At 35.9% G+C, this 20107-nt stretch overlaps 1 protein-coding gene across 4 annotated transcripts in view; it reads right to left on the bottom strand.

Annotated features, from left to right (window-relative positions):
• Positions 1-316: 316 nt before the first annotated feature.
• Positions 317-20107, bottom strand: part of Hmr (Hybrid male rescue) — a 53256-nt gene continuing 33465 nt past the window's right edge. For all 4 annotated transcript variants that reach the window (XM_075299007.1, XM_075299006.1, XM_075299008.1 and 1 more), the window contains exons 2-11: positions 18148-18391; positions 17577-18071; positions 17355-17499; positions 17098-17297; positions 15872-17023; positions 15638-15793; positions 6765-6938; positions 6454-6696; positions 6192-6392; positions 317-1742 (exon numbers count right to left, since the gene is read on the bottom strand). In XM_075299007.1, the coding sequence (XP_075155122.1) occupies positions 1336-1742; positions 6192-6392; positions 6454-6696; positions 6765-6938; positions 15638-15793; positions 15872-17023; positions 17098-17297; positions 17355-17499; positions 17577-18071; positions 18148-18391 (3417 nt within the window). In that variant the 3' untranslated portion in view covers positions 317-1335. The remainder of the gene's footprint in view (positions 1743-6191; positions 6393-6453; positions 6697-6764; positions 6939-15637; positions 15794-15871; positions 17024-17097; positions 17298-17354; positions 17500-17576; positions 18072-18147; positions 18392-20107) is intronic.

Raw genomic sequence — 20107 nt, forward strand, 5'->3', positions numbered from 1 at the left:
GGATTTCATTCCCGGGGAACATGAATTCCCAGGGAACGCATTCCCCAGGGAATATTTAGAATTGGACTATTAGTGTTTTATTAATTCATAATAATTCATTTTGGATGGTTCTGCGCAATGTATTTTTGGGACGTCCTGGTCTTAAAAAATACATGACATAGCCAGACACATATTCCTAATATATTATGCCAAAGTCGGCCTAACCTTACACCCAAAGAAATTTTCTGCAGAGAATCTGCTAAATATGGAAAGCAGTCACTCTCTGGTCAAATAGATTCTACTGTTGTTTGTCTCCAAAAATGAAAAAAAGAATATATTTTAAAGGGAAATTAGATTATCGGCCATTTTCATGTAGCTTCGTTAGACTTTAACTCCCAGTTAACAGAAAGTAAATTGCAAATACACTGAAAACCAGTGAACCCACCAGTTGAGAAAATTGTAGTTAATTCTAGAAAAAAATAGATTAATTTTAACAAATTTTAACTAAACTGTATTAGAAACGCAGATGTCACGCCGATTTCACAAAACTAAGTAAATAATTTTTGACAAATTCAAGAAAATTTATTAAGCATAATTCATTTGTTAAAGAAAATTTCGAAGCTTGAAAGGGGAAAATTGGAGTTAGAAATTGCAAAAATGTCTTTAGTACCAAACGAAGTTCATGATGGGCGCATTATAGGTAAAATTTACAAATTTTAAGAAATTCTGAACTATTTTGTGGGAGACCCGAATTTAGTTAATCTTTATGCTTCATTTGTGTATAATTTTTTCCTCTATTTTAGTTAATTTAACAAACGCACCCAAAAAATTATTAACGTCATGAAAACTTTCTTAAAACGTAATAATTCCATGAACTAAATATAGAATTATATGGGGTTTAGTGAAATATAGTATTCACTTTTGTTGAGTGTATCTTCTCTCCGGTTAACTTTAACTGAAAATTTTTCGGCAGTTAAGTTCCTGACTGATATATGGAATATATAGGTAAGATGACAGCTATGTCCATAATACTGTTTTAAAGTTCGTTAGTTAACGGAGCAATAACGGAGCTTCATGAAAATGGCGGTGACCTTTAGTCATTGTCATTTATTTTTCTAAATATATGTGAATCAAGACATTATTTCATTTTTTTTTCTTTCATTACTTCCATAGTTAATTTATTTAATTAAAATTGTATAAACCTAGGAATGAAGATAACAAAAAGCTTACATTACAGGTTTAACTTAATACAATGCCGTCTTTACATTATTCCATAGCTAAAAGTTAAAACATACAATACTACACAAAATCTAAGGTAAAACGAAAGTTTGTGAAATATCAATATCATGTCACATATTACTTCATTTTTAATTTCGTAGTTGGGACTTGCTTTTTCAGGATAGCTTTCAGTTTATTGTGAACGAGATCACTCATTGCGGGCGTTAAATTGCCTAAGGCATATATCCAATTCTTTACAGCCAAATCACTAGGGCAATGCGACATATTTATATCACTTATATAACGTTCAGGGAAAACGAAATCAGTCGTTGAATTGGCCGAATTATCATCGTCCACAGCAATATTTAATTCCGATGGAGTTTTTATATTTAGCTTACGGCGATTAGCAGTCTTAACGTTGCGGAAAATATTATCAAAACGTTTGTAATATTTTTGATTGAGCTGACATCGGCTAAGGGAATCCTGTCTTTTGAAGACGCAATATCTTCGGCAAGCACGACGGAATTCCAACATACAATCGCTTACTGAAAAAGAGAATGAGAAAAAAGGTGAATATAATTTTCATTTAATGTCTACTTGGATAGAAATTTTGAGACAATATAATTAGGTGGACCATTCGACTTATTAATAAAAAAAGAGAGAAAATGACAGTGGAAACGAACAAAGAATGCCAAAGAAACACAGTTTACGGAGAACACCTTCAAAATGCACGAAGATCTATACGCTCAAAATTAAGGCGGTTTATTTATTTAATGTCAAAACGTCCGAGGGACATTCTTAACCCAATTCATACAGAGTCTGACAAGTTACCACGTTATTGGTGAAACCCCTAAATCCTATAGGCAATTCCTTAGGAAGGAACAAAATGTTGACCACCTCGGCACGAGGATAAAAATATATATTAACCCTTTCACTACCGATGTCCACATAGAAGGACATTGGAAAAAGACACAAAATTCTATTTTCCCACTTAGTTTCGATTTATATCTCGATGTTATTTTAAAGTAGAGGCTTTAATCTAAATAAACTATAAATATTTTCTATATTGGTGAGCACTAAAATACATTTTTATAAACTTCTTTAACAACAAAACATTGGAAAATTTGAGACAATGTTTCTACAGTATGTTTCTAGTAAATGGACATTCATACAAGAACTATAGCTGATACTTTTTCGGGTTCTTTTTTGTATTTTTTCTCACACTTTGAAAGATATTATAGGCTAAATAGCGCTTATCTTCGTAAGCCCATTTGGTGACAATTCAAGAATCAAGTTTTCAGAACTAGCTCATATAGCTCTTGAAGTAATTGGGGTAGGTTCTCAAAATTACAATTTTTGTTCTACATGCTGTTAGTTTTTAACTTTAAGTTTATTTCGGTAGTGAAAGGGTTAATATATGATAACTTATCTTCGTACTTGATCTGTCATAGTTCCACTGTTCAAGGTTGTATCCTAATTACTATTAAGGGTAGACCCCCTCACGAAAAGGCGGAAAGATTAGTTGTTTCAGTAGTTTTTTTTTTCTGCTGAAAAAGGAAAACAGTATTCTTTGCTAAAGCACCAAACTTGATGCTGCTGTTGCGAAGTTCCATCTTCTACCAAACGAAAGGAAACTTGGACACGAAAGAAATTCAAATAGGTGACCCCCTCATAGCAAAACGACTGCTGTTCATATCATACACTGACAGCTATTTTTATACCCTCCACATCGAAATATTGCTCTAAAGTATATATATTCTGGGTCGTGGTGAAATTCTGAGTCGATCTAAGCATGTCCGTCCGTCCGTCTGTTGAAATCACGCTAACTTCTGAACGAAACAAGCTATCGACTTGAAACTTGGCACAAGTAGTTGTTATTGATGTAGGTCGGATGGTATTGAAAATGGGCCATATCGGACCACTTTTACGTATAGCCCCCGACGCTCAGATTTGGTTTGTGAAGCCTCTTGGAGGCATCTGATCCGGTTGAAATTTGGTTCATGGTGTTAGTATATGGTCTCTCACAACCATGCAAAAATCGGTCCATAATTATATATAGCCCCCATAAAAACCGATCCCAGATTTGGCTTGCGGAGCCTCTAAGAGAAGCAAATTTTATCCGATCCGGCTGAAATTTGGTACATGTTGCTAGTATATGGTCTCTAACAAACATGCAAAAATTGGTTCATACCGGTCTTAATTATATATAACCCCCCCCCCATTTAAACCGATCCCCATATTTGACCTTCGGAGCTATTGGAGGAGCAAAATTCATCCGACCCGGTTGAAATTTGGTACGTGGTAAAATTTGATACATTGCGCTAGTATATGGCCGCTAACAACCATGCCAAAATTGGTCCATATCGGTCTATCCAAAAATGATTTAGAAAAATTTTATTTCTATAGAAAATTTTGTAAAAATTTTATTAGTTTAGAAAATTTTGTCAATATTTTATTACTATAGAAAATTTTGTCAAAATTTTATTACTATACAAAATTTTGTCACAATTTTATTACTATACAAAATTTTGTCAAGATTTTATTTCTATAGAAAATTTTGTCAAACTGAATTATTTACGTATTTAATCGGCCTTTTTATACCCTCCAAATTGGATGGGGGTATATTAACTTTATCATTCCGTTTGTAACACATCGAAATATTGCTCTAGGACCCCATAAAGTATATATATTCTGGGTCGTGGTGAAATTCTGAGTCGATCTGAGCATGTCCGTCCGTCTGTTGAAATCGCGCTAACTTCCGAACGAAACAAGCTATCGACTTGAAACTTGGCACAAGTAGTTGTTATTGATGTAGGTCGGATGGTATTGCAAATGGGCCATATCGGTCCACTTTTACGTATAGCCCCCATATAAACGGACCCCCAAATTTGGCTTGCGAGGCCTCTAAGAGAAGCAAATTTCATCCGATCCGGCTGAAATTTGGTACATGGTGTTATTATATGGTCTCTAACAACCATGCATAAATTGGTCCACATCGGTCCATAATTATATATAGCCCCCATATAAACCGATCACCAGATTTGACCTCCGGAGCCTCTTGGAAGACCAAAATTCATCTGATTCAGTTGAAATTTGGTACGTGGTGTTAATATATGGCCTCAAACTCCCATGCAAAAATTGGTCGGTATCGGTCCAAAATTATATATAGGCCCCATATAAACCGATCCACAGACTTGACCTCCAGAGCCCCTTGGAAGAGCAAAATTCTTCCCATTCGGTTGAAATTTGGTACGTGATGTTAGTATATGGTATCCAACAACCATGCAGGAATTGGTTCTTATCAGCCCATAATTATATATAGCTCCCATATAAACCGATCCCCAGATTTGACCGGTGCCTTTTGGAGAAGCAAAATTCATCCGATCTGCTTGAAATTTAGTACGTGGTGATCGTATATGATATTTAACAACCATGCCAAAAGTGGTCCATATCAGTCCATAATCATATATAGCCCCATATAAACCGATCCCGAGATTTGGTTTTGGAGCCTCTAGGAGGAGCAAATTTCATCCGAGTGAGTTGAAATTTGGTACATTGTGCTAGTATATGGTCGTTAACAACCATGCGTAACTAGGTCCATATCGGTCTATAGTTATATATATCCGTCAGATAAATCGATTTCCAATCACACAAAAATTGGTCCATATCAAGTTCATAATTGTAGCCCCCGTATAAGCGACCCCCATATTTCAATTCTGGCTCTCTACGTACCGTGCAAAAAGTCCATATCGATTCGTAATTATTTGTAGACTTAACTATACATAACTTTTTTGTCTAATATATACCACGTATGGTCTAACTCACAATTTAGAAAACGATGTTAAGAAGTTTTAAGATACCACAACTCAAGTAATTCGATTGTGTATGACAGTCTTTCGTAGAAGTTTCTACGCAATCCATGGTGGAGGGTACATAAGATTCGGCCTGGCCGAACTTACGGCCGTATATAGTTGTTTGGTTTAATATATACCCCGTATGGAAAAACTTACAATTGAGAACGCGGTGTTAAGAAGTTTTAAGATACCTTGCCATCGGCAAATGTTACCGCAACCCAAGTAATTGTGGATGACAGTCTTTAGTACAAGTTTCTATGCAATCCATGGTGGAGGATACATAAGATTCGACCTGGCCGAACTTACGGCCGTATATACTTGTTTTTTTCTGTTTTTTTGTGTTGATCCGAATAAAAATATAGATTCACTTAGGTCTATTTGATAAGAGAAATGCTGTTGTCATAATCTCAAAAGAGTCGCAAAAACAATTTGCTTGCATTTTATCGAATGAAGTTTATAAAAGTAGGTTTAAAATTTACGTTAACTTTTTCGAATATGGGCGTCAACCTCTATGTAAATGTGACTGGCATAATATTTGCCCTCGACCACTAAATCTCACATGTCGATGTCAAAAAAAAAATATATAGACTCTGTTAAGCTTGCTACGCTTTTTGAGATTTATTAAAAAGGATTTTAAAAATTTTAGTTCGTTCATAAAAACATCCGATAAGGTCTTCGGTAGTCGTACATATTTTCGATCAACAAAAGCCTGATATTATCTCACATAAATTCGCATGGTGATAATTACAGCCACAATGGGCTACAACAACAACAACAACAGCCACAGCAAAGTCCATCTCAATGGAGTTATTGCTTTCCATTTTTCAGCAAACAAAAACATTTTTGCTGTTATGAATAATGACATTTTTTGAGTGCGCTCCCACATTTTTTCTTACCCCTTATTGATGTTCATATTCATAAGTCTCTCTGAATAAACATTTGCGTATAACACCGGTTACATTGGACCCTATTTGTGAGTTTGGGATCACGAACCCAGGAGTACATTAAAATCGATTTTAAAGATTATGAGTTGACTTTGAAAATTAAGGAAGGTCTATTATTTGCATTTGAAAATAATGAAGACTCAATTCATTTTTAATATCGCGAAAAGTCCTTTAGTCGAATTTTAAGATTACTTACCATCCATATTGAGATCCTTAGCGACATTTTTCCATGCTTCAAGTTTTTGTATACAATCGGCTTTTTCATAAACATGTGGATATTTTTCAATTGTTGTCAATAAAGTAACCATTTCAATGGTTTCCTTGGGTATGGCATCAAATTGGACATTTGATGAATAATTTTTCGATGTACTAGGTTTCTGATCAACCTTATCGGCATCTGCAATATTCATTAGGAAACAATTTCTTTTTTGCTATTTGTATTAGACCCAAAAACTTACCCTCCTTCCCATAACGATTTTTCATTTCAATCATGGCACACCGTTCGATTTCTTCTGCCATCTTATTGCTAATGATATAGAAGTAGGGTTCATTTTTTGAGTATTTAGCCTCGACGAGAAATTTCATTTTCGCCAAGACACGCCACCAATTTATGTGCCATTTGTTTTCAATGCCCATCTCAATATCAGTCATGTATTGACAAAATACATTTTTCAAGGCAGTCCAAATTGTACTAATATCATCTGGAAGAGATCAAGATATATGCGTTAAGAATTGTATCTCATGTTAATTTCCATATTATGTTGCCTACTTATATTGGGAAACCGTAGTCCTATTGTTCGCCATACACATAAAGCCTCCATGTCTGATGACGTAGCAGTATCTTTGTAATTCTTCTTAACATCTTTGAAGAGAATAGGATAGGTACCGATACATTCCACAACTTCTGGTAATCGACTCATATATTTCAACCATCCATTTGTAACTAAAACAAAAAAAAAATAAAATAAAGAATTAAATTGATTGATTTGTTGTTATTTCTGCACTAGCCGAACACGACTAGTTTCGCTGGGCCTTCTTTATTTCAGACTGGAAGAAGACGAAGTCCTTAATTTCAGTTTCGGGCGAATATAACAATTTTTCTTTTAGCGATCGCTTATCTCTCCTTTTTCAAGTATATCGGAGAAATTCAATATACAAATATTTAACAAAAAGCTCGCATAAGGGAAATTCCTTCGCCGCCATTTTCATGTAGCTCCGTTAGAATTTAACTCCCAGTTAACAGAAATTAAAATAGAAATATCTTCTCTCCGGTTAACTTCTACTGAAAATTTTTTAGCAGTTAAGTTTCTAACTAGCATCTGGAATATATAGGCAAGATGACAGATTTGTCCATAGTACGGTTTAATATGGTTCGTTAACTAACGTAGCACTAACGGAGCTTCATGAAAATGGGGGTTATTAAAAAATCAATAAAGGGCTACCCTCATAGAAAAGAGACTGCAAACAATGCCTACTGTTTTTCAGCAGACAAAGAACAACTACTTTAGCTGTTTTTTGTTAAAACAGCAAATAATCTGCTATTTTGGAATAGCAGGCATACTGCTGAAAAGCCAATAGTAAAAGAACGCAACTTATTGACACGTCTGCTACTACTGCCTATTAAACGTTTTTCACAAATCAACGACAACAATGCCGACAAGCTACGTAAAGGTGAGTACTATGTTCGGTTTTCGAGTTGAAAATCACTTTATTTTCGCGATTACTTTTTTTGAAATAATCAAAATTATAAATGAAAACAAACATATTCCTATAATGTCTTGCCAAAATTTGTCTGCTTTATATTGAATTTTTTAATAAAGTAACCACGAAAATTTCAACTCGAAAAGCGAACATGTACTTACTGTCTGGTCAGAGCTGCTGCAATAAACTTAACTCAATTTGAAATTTTTATCAGTGTATTAAAAAACCCAAATGTATTCGATAACCATAACGTGAAATGTAATTTGAACTCTGCATCAATAATTTACCGCTTACGGTACTTCTTTTTTACTTTGCACATTATCTTAGTTTCGCTATTATCTTTTGTTTGTAACTCAGAACCTGTTTGAGCATTAAAGTGAAAAGAAGCAAAACTAAACTCTCCGTGTTTTCATTTTAATCACACATTAAATTGGCGACCGTGACAGGACTTTTGCAGTCAAGTCCATATCAACTTATTTGGAGATAAATCTCTGAGTGTAATAAAACAAAAAGAATTTTATTTACTCAAAAATTTACAACTTCAACCGAAAAAATTCTATCGCTGTTGCTGCTAACTGCTGCTTTTCGTTATCGATTGAACCATTAGTGCCTATTGGAGATTCCTTCATTATCGCTGCTTTTGGTACTTGCTTGCATTGCTAACCGACCTCTCCGCTTTATTGGATTATAACAGTGCTGCTGTCGTCGCTGCTTTTATTAGAACTCATCTTAAGTCATCACTGAAGTTTACCCTGGAGTATTGCAATAGCACACAAACCAACAGACATAAATATTATCGTTCGTTTCTTGCATTCATTTTGGCAATAGATCATCGTAAGTACATCCATCCATAATTTAATTTAATTATCGTCTTCATCACTTAATCATCGGCATTTGTCAATCTACACCCGATTCATCGTCCATTGTCGTTTTCACATAATACATCGTTCCATTTTCGATTCGTCCATTTTTGACAGCAATTGCTTTGCCTCATTTTTCGCCTCGCCAACTTGCCCCACAAAAGCAAATATTTGAGCTTTCTATTCTTCGATCTTCGCCGTATAGAGTTCTAACATCGAACACCATACATTTTCAAATCAACCAACTTTTAGAATTGTGTAGAGAATTCCCTTCTATAATTGTTGTTGTTTTAAAGCTGTTTATTGCATAGCTGCGTACTGAGAGCCGTAGACAACTCAATACAGTTTGGAAGTCGTATGTACTGTTCAATTATTTCGTCCACAAAATACAACAGTTTAAAAAACACTTGTTTACTTTATTAACAAGATGACTAATGAGGAATTGCAAATTGATGAGAGCGGAGCCAGTGGTTCCGATGCGAGTGCATTAAAGGCACAACGAACATCCATGAAACGTAATATTTCGAATCTAAAATCAAAAATTGAAAAAGATGGAGCTACTATTGATCCTACAATATTGGAATGTCGTTTACAAATACTAGAATCGTATTTTAGACAAATAAGTCATATACAAACACAGATTGAAAAGCTTAATACAAGCGACAATGGCAGAGGGGACATTGAGGAATTATATATTGGTGCCAAAACTACAATTTTGAAAAAGCTAAACCCTATACGTCGTTCAAGTGAATTCGAATCTAGTTTTTTGAATACAACTTCTCAGGGCATTTCTCACCACAATCGACTGCCACAATTAAAGTTACCTAAATTCGACGGAAAATATTCAGAATACTATCGGTTTATTAACACATTCAATACACTCGTAAATGATGATGGGAGCATTCCAATTATTGACAAGTTTAATTATTTGCTTAATTGTTTATCGGGTCAAGCACTTGCTGTTGTTGAACCATTCCAAGTGGTCGAAGAAAATTATAGTAGAGCACTAGAACGTTTAAAAGCAAGGTACGACAACAAGCCTCTGATATTCATAGAAACAATCAATAATTTGTTTACTATCGTACCCATGTCCAAACCTAACGCTGTAGGTCTGAGATCTATCGTAGATACTGTTGCTGCAATTCGTGGATCGTTATTGACACTAGGCCAGGAATCGGATATCGTAAATGCCATGTTAATACATATAGTACTATCGAAGATTGATACGGAATCAAAAACAGTTTACAACGAAAAGCAAGATTTCTCAAAATTACCTTCTTGGGACGATTGTTATTCAATTTTGAGTCGAAGATGCCAATTTTTAGAAAGTTGTAACTCCAACGTCCAGACAAATATTGATCGCGAGGCAAAAGGAAAGCAAAGAGACCGTCGCTCTGGCACTTCTTTAGTGGTGTCAAGTGCTCCCTGCGAATATTGTCAAGCTAAAGATCATTTTGTCGGAAGTTGCCCATCATTCTTAGCTTTGCCAGTATCCCGTCGATTTGACTTTGCTAAAAGCTCAGCCCTGTGTATAAACTGCCTTCGTAAGGGACACATAGTCGCTAAATGTCAATCAAAATCACGTTGTAAAAGTTGCAATTTCTCTCACCATTCCACTTTGCATAATCCATTTTCGCAACCAAATTCTGAAAACAAAACGACTTCGAATATAATTACACAGCGACATCTTTCGGCGAACTCCTCTCCTTTTCAAGCACCAGTTTTGGCACAAGAAGTAAAGTCAGGCCAACAACCCTCATCTTCCAAGACACACTCATCTTCATCGGTTCATTTCACAACACACTCTTCGCTCATAACCCGAGCCTTTCGTCGAAATATACTACCAACTGCAATAGTACTTATTAAAGATAAATTTGGCATATATCAGCCAGCACGAGCTCTCTTGGACTCTTGTTCAGAAATAAATCTGATAACTGAAGAATCAGTAAATCGTCTTCGTCTCTCTCGAACCAAAACAAATCAAGAAATATCTGGGGTTTCGGATATTCGAACTCAGTTGAAACACTTTGTGTCAACCACAATCAAATCACGCACATCGAACTTCGAATGGACGTCGGATTTTTTCGTTACTAAATCTATCTCATCGTTGCAACCATCTGAGCACATGAACATAAAGCATTGGAACATACCACAAGAAATTGAATTAGCTGACCCACAATTTTACTTACCACAACGCATCGATTTGTTAATAAGTGCAGATGTTTTCTTCGATCTGCTTCTAGATGGTAAAATATATCTTGGCGATGGACTTCCATACTTAGTTAACACGGCATTAGGTTGGGTGGTTGGTGGCAAAATCGATTTACAAAATCCCATTCGAACAAGAACATGCAACATAACAACTATGTATGATAGTCTGGACACCTTGCTTAAAGCCTTTTGGGAAGTGGAAGAATTCAAACAAAATGCTATACTACTAACGGATGAAGAAAAATTGTGTGAGGAATTTTTTGTTGAAAATTCTATCTTCGATGAAAGTGGTAGAGTAAAGGTACGATTACCATTTAAGCAAAATGTAGAGAAACTTGGTTCTTCGTTTGACATGGCATATCGGCGATTTCAATATTTAGAGAAACGTCTATCCAAAGATCCACTATTAAAGACCCAATATGTTGATTTTATGAACGAGTATTTAGAATTAGGACATATGTCTCTTGTACATAATTCCACTTTAGAGAACCCACATTATGTCATCCCACATCATCCCGTATTGCGTCCACAAAGTATTTCGACGAAACTTAGAGTCGTGTTTGATGCCTCAGCACGAACATCTTCGAACGTATCGCTCAATGAAACACTACAAGTGGGGCCAACTATACAACAAGATCTCGTAATAACACTTTTAGTATTTCGCATGTACAAGTATGCATTGTCAGCCGACATTTGCAAAATGTATCGCCAGTTCTTGGTTGATGAAAGAGATAGAAATTTTCAATTAATTTTGTGGAGGAAGAATTCTCATGAGCCTCTAAACCTTTACCAGCTTAACACCGTTACTTACGGCACATCGGCTGCACCTTTTCTCGCCGTGAGAAGCTTACATTTCATCGCTGACGCCTATAAGGATGAGTTTCCTATTGGAGCGAATGTATTAAAAAATTATCTATACGTGGATGATATCCTCACGGGGGCAGATGATATTTTTAGCTTATCGAAAAAGAAAGCTGAGACTATACAAATTTTAGAAAAGGCTGGTTTGAAACTATCGAAGTGGAATTCTAATTGTCCGGTACTCACTCATGGTAGCGAGGAAATACAATTAAAAATAAACGATAATCACATTGCTAAGGCTCTTGGAATGTCTTGGAAACCAAGAACAGATGTATTTTGTTTTAGATTTGAAATTCCACCAATCCAATGTCCAACAAAGCGGTCAGTGCTTTCTGCAATATCAAAAATTTTCGATGTCTTTGGTTTATTAGGTCCCATTATAGTATCGTGTAAAATACTAATTCAAGAAATGTGGAAAAAACAAATGGATTGGGATTCACCTCTGACTGAAACGCTGATGGAGCGATGGTTTCAAATACAAAATAGTCTGCCACATATAAACCAAATAGAAATACCTCGATACTTACACATCACAACACATTCTTCGTTTGATATACATGGATTCGCTGATGCATCCCAGTTAGCTTATGGATGCTGTTTGTATGTTAGAGTGCAAGAAAATAACACTTTTAAAACTCAACTTCTTATTGCCAAATCGAAAGTAGCACCGGTTAAACAACAGTCACTTCCGCGACTTGAGTTGATGGCTGCATTATTGCTGAGTAGAACTTGGGATAAAATAAAACATAAGTTTGACTACTATACTTATCGAATATATTTCTGGACCGATTCTAAAATTGTTTTAAATTGGCTTATGAATCATTCTTCGTCATACGTCTGCTTTGTCGCAAATCGCATTTCGGAGATTCAAAACATAACTAATAAAATTCCCTGGAACCATGTTCCGTCAAAACAAAATGCCGCAGATATTATATCTCGTGGATGTCTCGCTAATGAATTAAATTCAACAGTGTGGTTCACTGGCCCTGATTTTTTGCAAAAACAAGAGAGTGAATGGCCCTCAATAAAAGATATTTCAGTTGAACTTCCTCATGAAGAGTTGAGAAAAATTTCGTTAAAAACTACAATCGTCATCGAATCTGAAATTCAAAAACTTATATGCCAACAATCTTCGTATATCAGAATTCTTCGAATCGTTGCCTATATTTTTCGTACTTTCTATCCATCATATAGACAGCCAACTATATCTGCCAATGAATTACAACAAGCTTTTTGGAGGATTGTACATGACATTCAGAGAACATCCTACATAGACGAAATTAATTCGATTAGAGCGGGAAAGGATGTTCAGCCGCATTTGCAAAAGCTGTCACCTTTTATACAGGAAATGCAAAATTGGAAAACAACCATACCAGTTATCAGAGTTGGCGGTCGGTTAGCAAATGCAGCATTACCATATGACACCAAGTTTCCGGCACTTCTTCCAAACAATCATCGTTTCACAAATCTTTACGCTGAATATCTTCATAGAAAACATTTACATGCTGGCCCTAAGGCACTTTTGGGGATACTTCGTCAACATGTATGGGTTGTTAATGGTAGAGATTTAGTTCGAAAAGTAGTTCGTCGTTGCGTACATTGCTTTAAGTTCAAACCTCGACTGTTGCAGCAAGTTATGGGTAACCTTCCCTCCGATCGCTTTATGGCTCATCGCCCTTTTCTTGTCTCTGGTGTGGATTTTTGTGGCCCTTTCTACACGTCTTATCGTATAAGAGGAAAACCCCCTTATAAAACATACGTCGCCATATTTGTATGCTTTTCTTCAAAGGCAGTTCATATTGAACTTGTCTCCGACTTATCGACTAATACCTTCATTCTTTGTCTTAAAAGATTTATAGGTAGACGCGGCATACCACTTCGCTTATATTGTGACAACGCAACAAACTTCGTGGGCGCAAATGCTAAATTGAAGGAGTTTAAGCAGCGTTATTTTGATGACGACAACATAAAGTCAATCGAGAACTTCAGCGCTCTCACTGGATTCCAATTTTCCTTCATACCTCCTCGATCCCCACACTTTGGCGGATTGTGGGAATCCGCTGTTAAGTCCACAAAAACGCTATTGGTCAAAAACATGTCACAAGCCGGACTTACGTATGAAGAGCTGCAAACCGTCTTAATTGAGGTCGAAGCCATCTTAAATTCTCGACCACTGGCACCCCGTTCTGATGATCCCAATGATGGGGAAGCGATTTCACCAGCACATCTTTTAATTGGGTCGTCGTTGTTGGCGTTACCAGACGAAAATATCGGAGCTTGCCCAAATGTAAATTATCTGAAAAGATGGCAAATGGTCACTTATCTAAAGCAACAATTTTGGCAGCAATGGCTTCGTGATTATGTTTTGACTTTACAACAAAAGTCTAAATGGTACAAGACTTATGACAGCATCGAAGAAGGAAGACTTGTTATCGTTCATGAGGACAACATTCCCCCACAACATTGGCTTCTCGCTCGCATAGTTAAATCAATTCCTGGCCGTGATGGAAAAGTCAGAGTTGTCGACCTTAAAACCACAAAGGGTATTTTTCGAAGATCAATCCACAAGATAGCACCTCTACCCACAACCGAAGAGTATTGAAAGATGGCTTTCAATGGGGGCAGGATGTCTGGTCAGAGCTGCTGCAATAAACTTAACTCAATTTGAAATTTTTATCAGTGTATTAAAAAACCCAAATGTATTCGATAACCATAACGTGAAATGTAATTTGAACTCTGCATCAATAATTTACCGCTTACGGTACTTCTTTTTTACTTTGCACATTATCTTAGTTTCGCTATTATCTTTTGTTTGTAACTCAGAACCTGTTTGAGCATTAAAGTGAAAAGAAGCAAAACTAAACTCTCCGTGTTTTCATTTTAATCACACACTTACCTTAAAGTAGAAAATGACATATAACTCTGATGCAGCATTTTCCTCAGTTTTGTTCAGTTGCAAGCAGGGCTGTGGAGTCGGAGTCGGAGTCTGAAGATTTTGCTGGAGTCGGAGCCGGAGTCGTAGAAAGTTTACTCGACTCCGACTCCGGCGAAACAAAACCGATACTAATATCGGTCTTTTTTTGAAGCCTTAAACATACAATTGGAATACTGTTAAAATAAGATTTAGGTACACCACCTGGAGTCGACTCCGGAGTCTGAGTCGAGGCTTATAAGAAATGCTGGAGTCGGAGTCGGAGCCGGAGTCGAGCAAAATTAACTCTACTCCACAGCAAGTACTTAATTAGTCATCTTACAGTAGTTTGCTGAAATTTAGTGCTGATCCGAAATTATAAAATTCTCTCCGGACTATCTGATAATAGAATTACTGTATGCAATTGATGTGTACCATACATTGGACCTTTAGTACTAAATAACAATTAGCAATTTTTGATTATGGAATAACAAGAAGAACTTTAGATAGTGCCATGTTTACGAGCACTTGGGGTATTCGCAACCCTTGCAGTTTTCCCATCGGACATTCGCCATCGTTAGATTTCCCCTGAAATATTTATAATAGACTTGCTAACAGTCTTGCTACAGTTTATACCACGTTTTTGTGCGGGTATAAACCTCACTGAAAAACTTCTTGGCGTTCGGTAGAAACTGGGATTGAACTCATGCCCCTTTGTATGCAAGTCGGGTATGCTAATCACCACGGTGACTGATCGACCAAATCGTTGAAGAATTGGCCACAATCGGCGACATGTGTACAGCGTCGGAACAGTGGAAACAACTTTGCAATTAATGAGTACCTCCCGACTTTATTTAAATATAATTGGCGTTGTTCTTATAGGCGAATCAAAACGGTGCTATGCAATGGAGAAATCTTTCAAACCTGAATTAAGGAATGTCTCCATCCCAGCAGTATCTGTGTTGATGCTTCTTTGTGTCTGGAATCGAATCCAAGAAAGTTTGAATCCCAAAATTTTCAAAGAACGAACTCTGAATCTCAACAGCTAATGACTCTCTTTATAAGTCTTTGCAATGACATTAAGTTGAAACAACTTACCAGCATTTTTATCGAATCCATTAAACAGGTTATACGATATTGTCCAAACATTCAGTGATGTAACGAAAGGTTTCATTAACTCCTTAAGTGGTGCGATTTGTGGGAAATGATTGAAATTCTCCACTAAGAAATTCCAGCAGGCTTTACATATGTGAGCTGTTATCAAAAACAAAAATCAAAAAATTTATACGAAATACTTGAAGAGAGCTACAGGCACACCGCCCATTCACTTACCAGGCAATTTGAATTTATTCGAGATATGATCCCAATAGCTATTAATAAGATTCGGTTGATTATGAGATTTATTATGCAGTAATGGTATTGCCATAACTTCGCGTATAAATTTCGCAACTGTTTCCATGGACAACTGATATTTCTCACTCAATGGTGGACCATGGACTACAAGATGATTACCATTTTGTGAGGCTATTAGCTCTATCAATATTTCATTGGGATTTAGGAGAGAAACTGCTCCGCTTATTTTGGGTAGAGCTGGTGTTGCCACTGGCACCTTTTGGTCAATCGAATGAGAAGTGATGGTGGTCGATGCTATTTGCTTTTCAACTATTGGTACGGTGTTAGTTTGGGGAGGAGTTGATGCAGTTGACAATGATGTGGTGGTATTTATTGCACCACTTGACGATAATATTGCCGTATTTATGCAGACCATTGGTGACAAATCTACTTTGGTAGCATTGCCAACTCTGTTTATTGTGGCCATGGTGGTCGGTGTACTCAGCGGCTGTGTATTATGGGCCACAGTACCAATACCAGGTCTTGTGACTGCCGATAATTGAGTTTGAGTGGGCAAGGCAAAGGGCAATTGTATGGTTTGTGGTGTTGCTGTTTGTGATGCTGAGGGGGTTATTAAGCTCTGGTTTAATACTGCTGGCGGTTGGGGTGGGGAAATTACAACATTTGGACATGGTACTTGTCTAATTTGTAAGGAACCACTACCACCAGTTGGTGGCTGACCCTGTGGTGCCAAACTTACTGCCGAAGTTATTTTGGGTAGAGGCCCTGGAGTAGCCCTTAATTGTGATTGTTGTTGTTGTTGTTTTTGATTTGCCGGTGAATTTGTTGTCGTTGTTGTTGTGCTGATTAAATTTTGTGCAGGAGCTGTGCTATTACCATTAGTCTTATTCAAATAATTGAATTTTGATTTTCCCGATCCATTTTCTTTGTTTTGAATATCGATCGTTTGCTTTTGCGCCGTAGCCAATCTAGCAGCTGGTGAATGTTTTGATAGCTCATAAAGTTCGGTTATAATGGTTTCGAAATACCATTTGTCTGTTAATTGGTAGTTTTGTTTGCGCATATTCATGAGTTCCCAATAGAAATAACGCATTACCAACCAAGTTGCTTCACATTCTCCGGGTGCATTGCCTGAGGGTAAAGGAAAACAGTCAATATTGGCTACTCCTATTGACTTAATTCTCATTATTCATTATAGCACATACCTTTCATTTTGGAAATATCACCCCACAAAGTAAAATATTGTTTAGTTTTCTCTGCATTATTTAACAAATAATCGGTGACAAAGACAACATCGGGAAGTTTCTTCATGCGAACTATCAAATTGTAGATTTCTTTGAAATAATCAATGGGTTCACACCAAGTTTTCTTCAAATAAAATGAATGTTTGTAGACTGTGTCAGGACTGTAATAAAAATGCAATGTTAATGTATATCACACTTTTAATAGAATCTTAATGTACTTGGCCAGAATGTAGGGCTCAAAGAATTCCAATTCTTTTTGTAATTCCGTTTGAAATTTGGCCACATCAGTAGTTTTCTGATTTCTCGAAATTTCCCATTCATAACGGGTTATTATTAATATCCAACATTTCATTAACTTGGTAGCTGTTATTAAGAGACAGAAACGGGAAAATGGAATAAATTCATTCATATGAAATCCTATTTAGGAAGTTGTTACTAACCTTTGTCTCCAATCGCTATGGCTATAGCATTCCATAGATAACTTTTACGGGAATAGTCGTTAAAATCTTTTCTGGAGCTATCATAAAGTTCAGGATATTTTTTAATTTGGGCTATTAATACACGCATTTCATTAGTAACTTTAAATTCTTTATCAGGATGTTTGGAATCGTCATCCTCATCAATAACTATTAATTCAACCGGTTGTTCAACTATAATCAAATCGTCATCCGCATTCATAGATTGATTGGCAGCTGGTGTTGCGGTGGCCTCTGCAGATGATTCGATTTCCTTCTCGGGCTCACGGATATCGAAGGGTATAGAACAACATTTCCGACTATCGATAAATCTAAATAGATAGATTAGTTCTGATTCCAGACTCATGGAGGGTCGTCTTTTCGACTTTTCGGCATTGGTGATATAGTGTTTGCGTAAACGGCGAACATAGCACTGGTATTTGTAACGCAATTCAATCCATATATTTTTACAAGTGTCAGCTAAAATTGAAAAAGTTTAAATAAAATCTAGAATCGAAATAACTTTTGCGTTAGTACGTCATTGAAACCTACTCACCATCCGACTTTAACTTATTGGCAATTTCTTGCCAAACAATTTGCTTTTTGTTAATGTCCGAAAAATTCTTATGGGTATGATCGTAAAGTACACGATGTTTGCGAACTTCTTTTATTAAACGTTTTTCAAATGTGTTTGTGGGCTTCTTTCTAATTTCATTTTCATTTGTCTCCAGAGGATCTTTTTCAATATCCATTGGTTCGACAGCGCTCCCATTATCATCATCCAAAACAATACAGTCCATCTAAAAATAGAAACAAAAAAAGGTGTAATACATTAATGTCGCGCGCAAGAAAATCTGATTAAATAATGCCATCCATATGATTTCAAACCTTAATTCTGTAGATCTAAAAAACCAGCGGCCTATATTTGACCTTCCCTAAGGGATTTTATTCCGAGCCAAAGATGCGGCTTCTTTAAAGACATTTTTAGCGACCTATCCTGCTTTAAATATAGTATCAATAAAATTAAAATTAGGATACAACTCCCATTTATCAAGTATTTTTCTCTTTTCGTGGTATATTAATAAAGCTATTCACATACAAACAAATGCCAGTTAAAAAATCCAAATTATAACCAATACTTCAAAGTAAAAAATGTTTTCTTAATTCCTCAAAATAAGTCTTAGCCTATATTTGAATCGTTTCTGTATTAAAATTGAAGATTTAACATTCCAATTAATTTAAGTTCGATTTCTTTAAATTAAACATGTGTTTCTTTACTTTATGGAAAACTTGCCTTAGTTCAGAGACATACGACTATTTTTTTACAAATTTTTACTCGAAGAAATGTTTCCGATAATGTATATAAACCAAATTAACATTCATTGTTGACAGATCGTTAACTCAAAAAAAGTTTACTTGGATCAAAGAAAATATTTTTTACTTCGAAGTATCCGTCATAATTTGGATTTTTAAACTGGCATTCGTTTGTAAGTGACTAGCGAGCCACCGTGGTGCAATGGTTAGCATGCCCGCCTTGCATACACAAGGTCGTGGGTTCGATTCCTGCTTCGAAAAAGTTTTTCAGCGTTGGATTATCCAGGGCTGTGGAGTCGAGCCAATTTTGCTCGACTCCGACTCCGACTCCAGCATTTTTCATCAGCTCGACTCCGACTCCGGAGTCGACTCCGGGTAATATAAATAAATCTCATTTTAATACCACGAATTTGTAGTTCTATTGTGGGGGTACCGTAAGTGGATCGATATAAAGTATCGTATTTATTTATGTGAGAAAAAAAGGTCTTAGTTTCACATTAGATGCCAATTGAACTCTTTATTTCAAATTTAGGGCAATTTTTAATAAATAAGATAATGATATAAATACCCATCATAATATGAGAAGATACCAACAGTATATGTATTTGTGGACCAAAATTATTGATACTATCTCAAATCCTTCAAATTTGTTGCGAGGTTTATATTCCCATATGCATGAATTTGAATCTGAATCGATTTAGACAAAATTGTATATACTTCTACAAAATCTATGTACTTTAGATTTAAATCTAACGTTATGGGACGTAACACAATTTTAACAAAAAATAAAAATGCAAGGAAAGTCTAAAGTCGGGCGGGCCGACTATAATATACTCTGCACAACTTTGTATTTAGATCTACATTTTGATAAAATCTCAAATCAGACTTCTACAAAATCTCGGGCAATATTTGGGAAATATTTATAATTGTTTAGACAATTTCGCAAAAATGCATTTATGATTCATTTATTGAAAAATTTGAAAATTCGAGTCATTTCTACAAGTTTTCGACTTAGCAGTGAGCATCAGTGAGCATACAATTTTGGAAAAATTTTTGTCTAGTAAATAAAATTTTGCAAAATTTTCTACAGAAACAAAATTTTGACTAAATTTTCTATAGAAATCAAATTTTGACCAAATATATAGAAATAACATTTTGAATAAAATTTTTATAGAAATAAAATTTGGCAAAAATTTTTATAG

Source organism: Haematobia irritans, chromosome 3, assembly GCF_050003625.1.
Source record: "Haematobia irritans isolate KBUSLIRL chromosome 3, ASM5000362v1, whole genome shotgun sequence".
Classification (NCBI taxonomy): domain Eukaryota; kingdom Metazoa; phylum Arthropoda; class Insecta; order Diptera; family Muscidae; genus Haematobia; species Haematobia irritans.